The 14189-nt window shown below is 37.5% G+C and overlaps 1 protein-coding gene across 1 annotated transcript; it reads right to left on the bottom strand.

The window, feature by feature from the left end:
• Positions 1–2727: 2727 nt before the first annotated feature.
• On the bottom strand, positions 2728–8264 carry LOC124281858. Its single transcript, XM_046717873.1, has 6 exons — positions 7781–8264; positions 6846–6957; positions 6541–6666; positions 5220–5397; positions 4027–4198; positions 2728–3607 (listed from the first exon to the last, which is right to left on the bottom strand). The coding sequence occupies exons 1-6, from the start codon at positions 8190–8192 to the stop codon at positions 3477–3479; spliced, it is 1131 nt and encodes a 376-aa protein (XP_046573829.1). The 5' UTR covers positions 8193–8264; the 3' UTR covers positions 2728–3476.
• Between the last annotated feature and the right edge of the window lie 5925 nt (positions 8265–14189).

Raw genomic sequence — 14189 nt, 5'->3', positions numbered from 1 at the left:
GACATCGAACTGGGTATCATATGTTAGGCAATTACTATTTAGTTATGGCTTTGGATGGACGTGGCTTGCACAGGATATAGGTAAGGTAGGCATAATTTCTGTATACAAAATTCTCGGCGGGCTAAAAGCCCTAACCCTGATGCATCGCGACCACCACGATAGCTGGCACTATCGTCAATTAGTGCTATGTACCCCCTTTTCCCTATTACCTGTCAGTGATTAAATCCTTCTCAGTGTTTCTTACCTACCAGACCTATTTACACCTGGATTTACTACAGAAATTGGCATCCATAAATTTTTCCATTATAGTGGTTGCTTCTAAGATTTGATACAGTTGATGTGTGGATTGGGAGTTCTGAACATTGTAGAATTATGTTCTCACAACTTTCATCCTGTGTGGAACTCTGTGACAGCTAATGTCTGAAACAAGGAAGCAATAACAATGGGCTAATGTATTATAAAATGTCTTGGGGGTGTTGCTATGGTTACAAAACAGGTAAATTCTTAGCACCTTATTATAGTTGCACATTTATGTATATTTGTGTAGCTATATGTGTTTGTGTTAAGCTACTGTTCTGTTTGTTTGATGGAGAGAAAACATTTAGACCACATATGTTCTTACTCTGATATAGATTTACATATTCAAGCAAGGTAGAAGATATGACCAGTTGTATATACCTGCTGGTATATGGTTAACATGAGATGGGCATCATTTCTTTGTATTTTGACGAAGAAGCGAGAATAACAATTACATAATGTTTCAAACATCCATTTGAATGGGATATCACATACAAAAGAATAGATATTGCAGATGACAGTGCCTTTTTCCCCCTTTATTCTGAATTGATGAAATATATACTCCTCAATGTTTCATAGGGATAATCATGTCAGATATTGTTACATACACAATTGACATTAGAATGATTTTTGTGTATCATAAAACTGTTCCTATCAAACATGGAGTCGTATAAATCATATAGTGTACTTATTCCAAGACTTGTAGAAATGAAATTGTTATGACTGATGGTGAGCTTGTCATCAAAATCAGTTGCGGCCATGTGTATTGAATGATATCATGATTGCAGGTAACATATAGTTTATTGTCTTCAATGTTTGTTTCTAGTAAGGTGTAGCTTATGTGTAAAAAAAAGTCTACCCGGGTAATTAAAGGCAGATCTTGCTACAAATACTATGTGAAAGAATGATCACTGGAAAGATAGAAGAAATTGTTTTATAGATTAATTGATATTTGCCTAAATTATTTTTTTCATCCAAAAGATTTTCAAATTTATAGGATTCAGGCAAATGCAAGTTAATTTCAATTCTCCATTTTTTTTTGTTATTTTGCTGAAACATGGGGCAATATAACAGTTTCTGCAAGTCTTGTCAGAATTGTATACCAGTTTTAAATCTTATGAAACATTCCAAATACCTCAGTACACAAGAGAGTTCACTGAAGTCCCAAACTATTATTTGTGCTGTTGTCAAATGTATCATTTTGTGTTTTGTCGTAGCATTTTATACAGTTACCTTGTTTGTGTGTGTCATTGCTAAAGACTGGGTTATGTTGTGTATGGTGTGGCTGTCTGCGATGTTACTGCTAAACATCCTAAGAAACAATAGTTGACAATTGAACCTGCTTATTTGCATAATCCGCACAGTTAATATTACCAGCAGGGGTGAAAGGTTTGCTCTTGGGCCAGTCAGTTTTGTTCCACTGCTGCTTTGTTTGGTTTTGGAGATTGGTATTTCATTTACTTCCAGAGAAGTATTTCTGTGGGACTACCATATCTGAAAATATCATTATCCTGTACGATTCTTTGATGACTTTGAGCAGCTTTGATATGTGTGATGGCACGAAGTTTAAAGCTGTCCCCTGTTGAATGGACATGGATTCTTCCATTGTACATGGAATGACTGCTTTCCAAAAAAGTGTTCAAGAGTTCTTGGTTTGTTTAGCATTACATTTAGAATACACATTTTCATGGCACTAAAAAGTGTCGACGGGTTTATTTTCATTGTGTTTTGTTCTGAGGGGACCATGCAGTAGTGGGATTTAATTAGTTGTGAAACTACAACATTTGTATATTATTGCAATGAATTTTGGAAATTCAAGTTAAGTCGCATATTTGTTTTGCAACACACAGGAAACATACAAGTTATAATATTTACCATTTTTGTCTGGTGGTCACGGGTATGAACACTCCACAGAATGTGATAGTAAAAACTTGTCATTTATGTAACTTCAACAGGTGAAAAAAAATAACCACATATTTTTTAATTTATACATTAAGTATGACATTTGTAAATAACTATCACAGATAAAAACCGACCTGTGAACATGTATGAAATGACAGAAAACAATGCACGCAGATGTGCAATAGCTGGTATGGTTTGTAGTTTTACAGCTATTCAATAGACATGCTACTTTCCTTATGACATTAGAAAAATATTGTGTGTGTACCAAATGGTATGCTATTTCACTATTGATGTGTACTGTGGGTTGAGAGTGAAAGAAAGAATAAACTATTTAATATTTCACTGTTTTTATTGTCAGTTCATTTGTCAACAAGGGGGAGTTCAAAACCTAGGACTCGTGAAGATCCGGGTTAGAATTGATCTTCAGCAACCCATGCTTGTTGTAAGAGGTGACTAACGGAATTGGTTGATCAGGCTGACTTGATTGACACTTGATTGATTGACTTGATCGTATCCCAATTACGTAGATCGATGCTCGTGCTGTTGATCACTGGATTGTCTGGTTCAGACTCAATTATTTACAGACCGCCTTCATATAGCTGGAATATTGCTGAGTGTGGCGTAAAACTAAACTCACTCACTCCCAAGCCTTGGAGTGACAGAATGGTCAGACTCTGTAACTTGAGTATTGTAATTATCCATGCAATACAAGTTATGTATCTTTACATTTCTACAAGCATGGTGAGTACAACAGAAGTCACTGCAAGCTTCTTATTATGCCATTATAAACTAGCGGCAAAGGACATTGATAATGTGTCTGGCAATGCACTGTCTGGTCCAAACTTGAATATTTACAGGCTGCCATGACAATACAGTTTGCTAAGGGACCACATTTATGGCTACTAGGGGTGATGATAATTTTTATTGAGAAGCATGTTTCTCCCCCCTCCCCCCCCCCACACACACACACACACCCACCTTAAAATCATCACCACCCCGCCAGACATAAATTATGAACGGTCCCTCACTGCAAAAATACTTATCGTTGCTAGAGGTGACAGGTGGTCAGGCTCGCTGACTTGGTTGACACTTCATCATGTCCCTCCTTCGTAGATTCATGCTCATGATGTTGATCACTGGATTGTCTTGTCCACACTCAATTACTGGAATTTAACCACAAACTGACAAAAGCAAGAATATTGAACTAACAGTTGGACTCTATACCACCTCACATATTCTCCCAAAATCAAGTCACTGTTTGCTGTGAACACATGGTATCATCTTGCCTCAGGACGTACATGTTGCAGCAGGCTCCAGGACATGGCGTTGATGAGTCCAGGGTACCTCGTATGGAGGTCCTGACCTCCACTCTCAAATCTCAGAGTCTTAGGGAAGCCCTCCACAGTAGCTGAAACAGAACACAGGTCATCATTATTTTGATTACTGGTATTTAACATTATGTTTGATTAGAATTGTTTTTACTCTGTGTCCTTACTCAGACCAGGATCAACTCAATGTTTGTTTTGTTTGCTATTGTTTAATGTTTTGTTGCTTATTGTTTTGTTTGCAGTAGTTTTCCATTTATTTGAAATGTCAACCAATTAAGTAAGCCTGACTACCCGATCCCGTTAATCAAAAGATTGTGTTGTTAAAGACCAATTCTAACACAGATCTTGATTCTTCACCGGTATGTTTGTTCAAACCTCAGATTTGCCCTAATCAAGATCTGTGGTAGGTGGGCTCCATATTCCTGCTTGTTAATTTCGAGTTTCAGTCCTCATATAACACAAATATATAATATGTATCATTTTGACTTAAATATCTCACCTCCAGCACAGATCTTGCCATCCTCCCCAACCAACATCTCTCGATCATCACCGATTCCCATCAGTTGGATGAATTCTCGGTAAATGTGTTCTTCTATAAACTTGTCACCAGCAGAGTAGAACACAGCACATGGAAGCATCAACATGTCCGCAGCAATCAGCAGTCCAGCAATCTGATTGGGTGAATGCAAGACATTGTTAGGACTCATGTCATCATTACACCTTGTCACACATTCAGAAGCAAATGTGAATCTGTTACATACACGGTATTACTGTTATACAGGTACACTGCAATGAGCTTTTCAAGTGAAAGGGGTATTGCAATATTTTTTACATGTTTCGGTATACATCTGAATATAAAAAATAACAAGTTTGGTTATCATTGAATCTTTAAACCTAACATTCACACAAAAATTAATTCACAAAAGATTTTCCGCTTCAAAATGATTCCTGTATCACAATTTAAGACAAGTCAGAAGAATATTAGTTGACGATTGGTCGCGTACATTCATAATGAAAGGCTCCAATAGTCCACCTACTGTACATGGTACAACTGTCCAGGCAACCATTCACTCCAGTGTGATTCCCGACTGACACAGTTGAACCCATACACACCCGATTACATGGAAGTTTTGTTGGTTGTTTAACGCCACACTCAGCAATATTCCAGCTATATGAAGGTGGTTTGTAAATTATCGAGTGTGGAGCAGACAATCCAGTGATCGATCTACGCAACTGGGATACAATGACATGTATCAACCAAGTCAGCGAGCCTGACCAACCAATCCCGTTAGTCGCCTCTTACGACAAGCATGGGTTACTGAAGACCCATTCTAACCAGGATCTTCACGGGTACCATGAAAAAGCAAAGGAAGCAGCTGAAAGAGTTGACAGATAACTATTCTAGTAACAAGTCGTTACAGCCACAGTCTTTTTACGATTGTGCAAACGTTTAAAAATAATAGTTGTACATTGATCACAATAGCTGTACAAAAATAACTTGCATGTTAAAAACAGAAGAAAGTGTAAACATTACTCAGACGTTTTGAACAGGAAGTAAGCATCTAAATATCATGTGTCAATGAAGTCTGCAATCCCGACCACCTGATCCGGTTAGCCTTTTGCAAGTATGGGTTGCTGAAGACCAATTCAATAACTTCATGTAGGATTACCAGCACTGTCTACATATCATACCTCATCGAAGCCAATGTTTGCGACAGTTTGTGATGTTCTTATAACATCATTTATGCTGTGTCCCTGCAGACCTAGTGACTTGGCAGCTCGTCTGGCCAGTAGTCGACACATGAAGCGTAGAGCTGGCCTATCCCAAAGTGATGATATTCGTTGGTGTAAGCTGTATGGATTTATTCCCCTGTACAGGAGTAAATGTGATTATGTAGATCTAATCTTCTACTAAATGGCAAGATGTCACAAAGCCAAGTGAGAACTTGGCCAGAATATACAAAAATCATTTCAAGAGGTTACAATCCTGTTTTTGTCAGATCCTAGCTGTGATCAGATCTTAACTCTCTCACTTCTGAGCACTTAATTCTCAACTTATTGAAATTGTAATGGCTATATTAATTAGCTTTGAGGTAAATCTATCAAAGTAAACAGGAAAAGTTATAGCTAAGAGAAAACTACAAGCAAAATATTCAATCAAACATACGATCTTTATTATACCAAAATAAGTTGGTTTAACATTATTTATAGAAAGAACGTGTTAACGCCATGAGCATGCATGAGTGGGAGGACACTGGTGCTTTACAAATATCCACCATTGTTATTATTAACTGCAGACATGACCTAGTAAGGGGTGGTTTAATGGAAGAATATATGATTTCTAAATGTGCTCTTCATACAGCTTGAGATTATGTATATATCTGTATTAATTTGAATTACATGGTAATGAACACAAAAGACAATGTGTCTATGACTTCAATGTACCAATTGCACTGACATAAGGTTTCTCAGTTATACACCTGTGTCTGTGTCTTCCCAAAAGCAATAAATATTTCATAAAAGGTAAAGTTTATCACAAGAAATACCAACAATGTTGCATTCCCCTGCACTGTACTGTAGCATGTGAGTGTTTGCTCTGTTCCTTCTACCCCTGTACCACCCTCTGTTAAAGATGTCAACTTGTACACATAACAACATGATAGTTTCTTTACTTTTTCCAGTGATGTGTATAAAACTAAGAAACATCAGATATTGTCGAGTACAACATATTCATTGCCATGTACCATATTTCCATTTACTGGATGATTTGGGGTTATTTTGCAATTTCATTGTTCTCATTTGGAGACAAACAGACAGTATATGCAAAATGTATTGTTATTAAATATATATATAAAATGTCTTATGCATGATAAGACCAGTATACATGCCTTATGAAATGAGTGTAATAGAATAGAAAACAACATATCTAAGACCTGCATCACTTTGAGAGAAACAGGGAAATGTATCATCAACCTTATCACACAATCTAAGAAAACACAGCAGAAAAACCCACTGAAATTGTCGATGAGGCCAGGGGGAGATAAGCACCGCTGCCTTAAACAAGTGGGCTGTCTCCTTTGTGGTAGCAAGTCGTAAGAGTGGGTTGCATGCTGAACCATGACCAATCACCAGGTCCACACTGAAACATACCAATCAGTGACAGTGAACAAAATGCATTTCATCCAAATGTAAAATATTTTCAGCATGACAAGCAAACACTTTAACCAGACAGGAACCCTACCATCCTTTGCCTTTAATGAATAGCGTGGGATGTAGACGTAATGGACGTAGATACCAACTACTCAAGATACAACTCACCTTTCAACACCCAGGTTGTTAAGAAAGTCTCTGATGAATTCAGCCTTTTCATCAGTGGAGTGAGTGAAGACATCATTGTAAGGAGCAATTATACCTTCTGTGTAATCAAAACCTGGGAAAAATATTTATACAAACATATGTAAGCCAGGTGCTCAATTACAGGGTTAAAACCATTTGTGAAATTGACACTGTTCCATCTTAAAGTTACGAGTCTTCTAAGAATTTAACAGAAAATAAGACAGACAAAAGGATTCAAGGATTTCAATGGCTTTTGTCCCATGTGATATGGACCGCCTCCCTGGTGTCATGGTTAGAGCATCCGCCCGGAGAGCGGAAGGTCACGGGTTTGATGCCCAGCCACATTTTACCCACACATGTTAAAATATGGTACTTGTTGTTCCCTGCCTGGCACTCAGCATTAATGAATAAAACAAGGACTGGTCGGCTTGGAGCCAGTATAATGCTTAACTGCGGCATGGTATCTAAGCGAACTAACACTATATAAAATCAGCTTAAGACTGGGCTGGTACAAGCAGCCACACATACACATGCATGCACATCGCCATATGACCGAAATATTCTTAAGTACAACGTTAAACCCCATTTCACCACACCTTACCCATGTGATAAAGGAATTATCATATTATTTAATCATAAATCTTCACAACACAAGATATGATGAATAAAATAGATAAGCAAGAAGTAAATAAAACAAATTTTGACCTTGAAATTTTACTTTCAAGTGACATTCAGATATCAAGATAATGAGGTTGGCTATAAGTTTCTCTGTTAAGTCATTGCTTCAAATCACAAATGACTGCATTTTTGCAACGATGACAAAATAAGTAACAAACAAATTAAAAACTAAAAAAGTATACAAAATACAAAATGTCAGTGGTAAACGTATTCTTATTATGGGTTTTGCATTTCTATACCTGGAAAGTTTGGGGCTATGACTCTACATCCGAGTTTGACGAACGGTTCCAGTAATGGGGCCAGATCTTTATGTGAACCCGGCGACGAGTGCAGCCCCAGAACAGTGGGCGTGGCACGGGTCCACTGCTTGTCCGGCATAGAGTCACCGTACCCGACATCAAACACCAGTCCATCTGGAATATCAGCCCAGCGGCCTATCGACGTATGTATGTACAAATACCTGACCGGTAACTGTAAGTCGGGTGTGTTAGAATGTCCACTGAATCTTGAATGTGAAGTTCGTACGAAGCGTCTAAACTGTAACCTTGTCGAAAGGTTCGCTGGCGCCGATGCAAACGTCTTGGATGCATCGTAAATAGACCAAGTAACCAGTCTCTTCAAGCATGACGTGCATATATTTTTCGTGAACATGGTTCCTAATACACCAACGAGATAGAATCCTGTCAACAGTTGTCACAAAAACACATGTTGCATGGAGGCAGACATGTTGGATCTCGTATATTCTCGTGAGATTTTTGGTTTTCATAAGTTAAAGAGCGGGAAATTCGCATGTACTCGGGCAACTACGGACATTTTTTTAACAAAAAGAAAAGAATTAAAACACCAATTAGCAGCTCTATATGTGTCATGAGGTAGTTTGTACAGAAAATTAGAAAAAGGTCTAAAGGACACTTGGTCCAATGGTTTTCTCTTAGTTCTTCCCAATGTCCACATCACATATTTTTTGGTTGCATGTGACCTTTATCACATGCAACCAAAAAATCAAACATAATTAAAACACAATTATCACTTATTCATGACATATAATATACATTGCTGGTTATGAAAAAACATAAAAACAAAATTATAAACGTACAATCACAAATCAAAAGTGCAAAATTTTGTACTTCGGTTTACTTCCCAAGAAACGAAGCAGCCTGGATACTGAACCCAGTCAGAGCGGGCTGGTGTGCACTCAAGTGTAACGGCTGGTTCATTTGCAGATGCCCTCACGGCTCATTGTGTGTGTATATATAGAGATGTTGGGTTTTGTAAATACATGCTCATTTTTTGTGTATAACATTTTGCAATCAACAGACATCATAACATGTCATGTGTACAAGTATCACACCTGCCTGTCTGTGTAATTACATAATGAGACCAACTGGGGCCATAAATCAATGCGTTTTATTCATGGTGTATAGCCTGATAGGTGTTAAGTTCAAATTGCATGTGGTCAGTGATCGCAGTTGTGTATTGAATATTGTCATTAGCAGACAGGCAGGCAGATACATAGGTGTCAATTGAGTTTTGTCTGTGACAACGACATATCTATATTACAGTTAGAAATTCTGTCAACGTTAAATAATGACATTGCTTTTAAGTATCGAACCCGAGAAAGTGACTGGGTAAGAAGAACGTGTGGTGAAATAGACAAATGAAATTATATAAACAGTTAAATCGGTAATCTACTGTAATAACATATAAAAAGCTCACGCCTGTGAAATATCAACAAAACATTAGAAAATTAGCTCACACCAAAGCCTTCAACGAGTATTAACTGGACAACCCGCTTCCAAGCTGCGCGAACCTATTTCACTGCGCATGTGCTATGAGCGCAGCCCAGCTGTTGAAACCACTTCAATTCCCCCAAGCGCTGGGGGAAAATTAGTGAATCTTTATAAGCTGAATTTGCATTTTTGATGATTTGTTTCGGTAAGTCCATACCGAAAAGGTAACAGAATCTGCAAAGTTGTGTTTTACGTTGCATGTGAACTTTAAGTTAGGCTAGTCCATTTTTCTGCTAAGAACAAAGATTCAAAGTATAATTTATAAGGGAAGACAATAGCATAATACATCTTTGGACTGAACTAAAGTGGAGACGTTTTCTGACTGTTTCTACATTTGAAATACCAGAATATATTAATGTATTAATGTGTAAGACTCATTGCTGCGCAGGATGTTCCAATGTCACTCCAGTGTAACGAATTATCAACTTTCTTAGTTTCAGCCTAATTGTAAACCCATTTGGTCACAAAAATATAAATGATTCATCAATATTCAGTTGTAATTTTCACACACAAACGTTACTGAGTAAAGGGAAACATTAAAGTATCATATGAAATGGTAAATTTGCTGTAAAATAAATTTCAAATGTGACATTCAATTGCAATTTTTAGAACTGACCCTGTACTGTAGTTGACTTATTTGGGTTCTCAAAGTTCAGACAAATAATCACAACTCACTTTCACTTCTTAAATTATTTAACCTTCGTGGCTGCAACCGCTATCTTTGTTCACACTGGCAAGCTTGGTTGTAACGGCAGCTTAGCTGATTTGCTACTGTGAGCATGCAGGGCCACCAAAGGGAGGTAATAAAATTATCGGGCCAGGCGATAGATGCATCCAGGGTACTTGTGGAGATTTATCTGAACACATACCCTGGAGATTATCGAGGATGACAAATAATTTTTGCTGCACAATAATAACAAAATGACAGATGCAAACATGGCCCCCTGTGAAACTCATATCGGAGACCTCATATCTGCAGTTACCTTCTTAGTATGAGTGTGTGAGTAAAATTTATAATGGCTATTTTCAGTTCTGTCTTAAGCAGTCAGTTTAAAGTTGGGGGGCAGTCCATACGACTTGGCAGTGATATGTGCTTCTCGTATAAAACCTATAAGCACTAGTATGATCCTCACAGGTCAAGGATCAAAATCAAGTCTGGTCCAATATTTAAACCCATAATGAACAGATCCTGCTCCAAGCAAGGGATGCAACAACTCTGAACAGCAGTGTTTCAGGTCACAGAACATCTATGTCCATTTCTTAGCAGGGACAAAGCTGATATTTACAGACCACCGCCATACAGCTGGAATATTGCAAACAAACAACAAACAAAACTTTTAAGAGATGGTTTAATTGACCAAGCAGCTCTTTCATACAGTATGTACAATTGTGAACATGGAAACTGTGCACTATTCCAAGCAGTAAGCTCCCTACTTCAGTGTTAAACACTTATAGTATGACCAGAAATTATTGAGAATTTTAGGAATATGTTTAATTGGATTTCTAGTATAAACAACCTTGACCAGCTATCAAGTGCTTGGTTTCATTCAAGAGAGACAACTCCGTTAATCCTTTTTCATTAGTTTGTGAAGAGTTATCCCCCTTTGTTTACTTGCTAGCAGACGTCATTTTCAGTGAACCTCAGTATGGATGATTTAGAGAAGAGGAAGTTGATTTTAGAGTATTATAACAAGGACATCAGATCAGCTAAAGTGATTTCAAGTAGAACAGGCATCCCTTTGTCAACTGTTTATCTTGTTTTGAAAAATATTGCAAATGGATATGGCACTGAGCACCAGGGAGGCGCAGGTAGGCCCAAAAAATTGACTGTCGGGGACAGGAGGCGGCTTGGTATTCTTGTTTCTAAAAACAAACGAAGGAGTTTAGAAAACGTAAGGCTAGATATGATTGATAGAGGAACTGTGGCTGTCTGTAAGGAGACAATTAGAACTGAGCTGCATGCAATGGGTTGGCAGAAAAGTCGTGGAATTCCATCACAGATCATGAAACCTGAACAAAAGGAGCGAAGGTTGAACTGGTGCTTACAGCATAGAAATTTTAACTGGGCCAATGTGATTTTCTCAGATGAAAGTTCTGTGTGGCTGTTTCCTAATACACTGAAATTCTCGACCAAACAAACTGAAAAACCTTTGTATCAGCGCCCAAAGTACAGTCCGAAATTTAACGTGTGGGGTGGCATATCTGTAATAGGGGAATGCCCCTCTGTGTATTTGAAGGGAATATGAACAGTGAGCGGTACACAGATATTCTCGAGGGGCATTTACTTCCATCTGCTCATGTGTTCTATGGATTTTTTTATTATTTTCCAGCAGGACAACGACCCAAAACATCGTTCAAAGCATTCACAGGCCTGGTTTCGGACCCAAAGTATGACATTATTAGATTGGCCAAGCTATAGCCCTGACCTAAATCCAATAGAAAATGTTTGGGGGCTTATGAAGGAAAGGGTCAATAAGAAACATCTGACACATATTGCTGAAATGAAAGAAGAGGTGGTCCGATAATGCCCCGCCGCATTGAAGCCTGCATTGCTGCCCATGGTGACTTGACAAAATACTAACTGTTCACCTGTCTTTGAATCTGGAGCTATGTTCTGCTAATATTCACATTTAATACGTGAGTAATGAGTGAAAAAAATAAAACAAAATTACAATCTTAAATTCTCAATAATTTCTGGTTGTACTGTACTAGAATGTCTACATTGTACACCTTTATCTCATGTGATTCACTTCCATAGTAAAATAAAGGCAGTGTAATGGAGCTTATGGGAATTTTTCAGTCATTGCTGTAACTTTGGAATTCCTTGAGTGCTTTCAGCCAGCTTGATATGGTAAGAAAGTTAAAGTGACAAAAACTGTACACATGCACTGTTTAAGGCCTACCAGGACAGGTGGAGGCCAAGGTTCGTAACCAGGAGAACCTTGAATTCAAACCCAAGACCAGCAGATCCTTGTCAGCAAGCCTTTGGCTGAAGATAAGCTATTGCATAGCAAGTTGGAGCAACGTAGCCAATAGTGTTTCATATAGTAAATATCATACACAAGGAATAAAAATAGCATTATGCAAGCCTTGGTGAGCATAATACACATTATATATTCCTAATACATGCTAATGATGTATATGATATGAAAGCACATGAAGGTAGGTCATAACCTCATCATTACACAGTTTACTTAAAGTAATTAAAGGTAAGGACATGTTCACACTGCTATTCATTGTGCACTGAACTTGGTGTGGAAATGAAAGCCTGAAAGAATCACCCTATTATAGTGCTGACACACACACATTAGGGAAGTACTATCAAATCTTTTGGTGGAAGTAAATACTACTTCAATGTAAAGAGTTTACTGAAAGTCATTAAATGCATTTTTAACAGATTCCATTATATGATAAACTGTCTTCACTATGGGCTCCCAAGGAGGGCAATATGGGTGACCAATGAAGTAATTTGTCATGTGTTGACCTTCATCTAATGAGAACATATTGTTTCATTATCCCAGAGCCTTTCAATTTTCTCTTAAAACCCACAATAAAATCTCCCAAATCTGGATGAGTTGGGATAACATTTCATGTTGTCCACTCTTAAAGTTGAATTCAATATCAAAAACAGCAAAATTGCAAATAAAACAAATGTATCAGCAACTGGAATGATATAACTTCCTTTTTCATAAAGACCTGCTGAATACCTTTTGTAACATATATTAGGAAGGAATGCATTGATTGTGTTAATTTATTCTGCACCAGGTGATTAGCCATAAAGATTAGGAATCCTTTTCAGCCATGTTTATAAGCCAAAAGCAACAGTGTTGTACCATCAACGAATGTGTAAAGTCATGGAAAGAGGATAGAGAGGTAGAGCCATTAGATACCACTTTTAAAGTATTACATAACCTGTATAAGCTTCTCTGAATATTTACACTATAATATGAATATACAAATTTAGAGTGAGTACCTTTAGGAGTAAGTTGTTGGTGAAATACAAAAGTATAAATACAGGTATAAATATAATGTCAATGCACATCATGGAAAGCAAGGAATGGGGTAGGAATGATCTATATACTAAGAATGTCTGTTTATACTTTCCATTACAATAAAAAATCACAGGTAGACAGTTTCTATATACAATAGTCTGTTAGCAAAGCAATAGGGCCTGGTCAGGTGTGGTTCTATCCTTATGAGCACATACACAGCCATTTGAAATCATGCCACTTTGTAACAGATTTACATATAAACACATCTATAGAAATCATAACCACTGTTCTTTATCAGGATACCTAGCATTGGCATAGACTATGTAAAACATCTGTAATGATAATTAACTGATGATAAAAGAAGGCTTCATGGTGATAAGCATTGAAAAGATATTTTAACAGTTACACTATCATTTTCGTCTTATAAGAATATGTCCAAAGTTACAAGTTGGCTGCACTTACTCAAATGCTGTTATTGTTATTATTATCATTAAACTTTAATGCTAAAAAATAATGTAACATTTGACAGACAAAACCACACATCAAACCTTAAGGCTCAGGATACAGATGATCTTATAATACAAAAACATAATCAGTACCAGTTCATGGTAAAACACAAACATATCACAAGGTGTAGAAGAACAAGAAGCAAGTTGAAGAAGCAACTCCTTTTGTAGGCTTACTGAAACCCTGGTGCCAGTCCCACAGCACTACCCCCAACTATGCCTGACTAATGACAGTTGGGGTTACTGCTTTGTGGGACAGCACCATGGAACAGCCAGAACATCAACATTCATTAAACTATACATTCTCTTTACAATATGTACCCATCAAGATCAGGGTTAGAATTGATCTTAAGTAACCCA

The sequence above is a fragment of the Haliotis rubra genome, unplaced genomic scaffold (genome assembly GCF_003918875.1).
Source record: "Haliotis rubra isolate DU_JTF1 unplaced genomic scaffold, ASM391887v1 Scf29, whole genome shotgun sequence".
NCBI classification, from domain to species: Eukaryota; Metazoa; Mollusca; class Gastropoda; order Lepetellida; family Haliotidae; genus Haliotis; species Haliotis rubra.
Note: the sequence above shows the minus strand (reverse complement) of the source record. Positions and strands in the feature narration are given on the sequence as shown.

Excerpts from the sequence above, each read along its gene's own strand:
- LOC124281858 (XM_046717873.1), bottom strand. The coding sequence starts at position 8,192 with ATGTTCACGAAAAATATATGCACGTCATGCTTGAAGAGACTGGTTACT. Across the intron at positions 6,958-7,780 it reads CATAGCCCCAAACTTTCCAG|GTTTTGATTACACAGAAGGT; the intron begins GTATAGAAATGC and ends TATTTTTCCCAG. Across the intron at positions 5,398-6,540 it reads TGGCCTCATCGACAATTTCA|GGGAATAAATCCATACAGCT; the intron begins GTGGGTTTTTCT and ends ACTCCTGTACAG.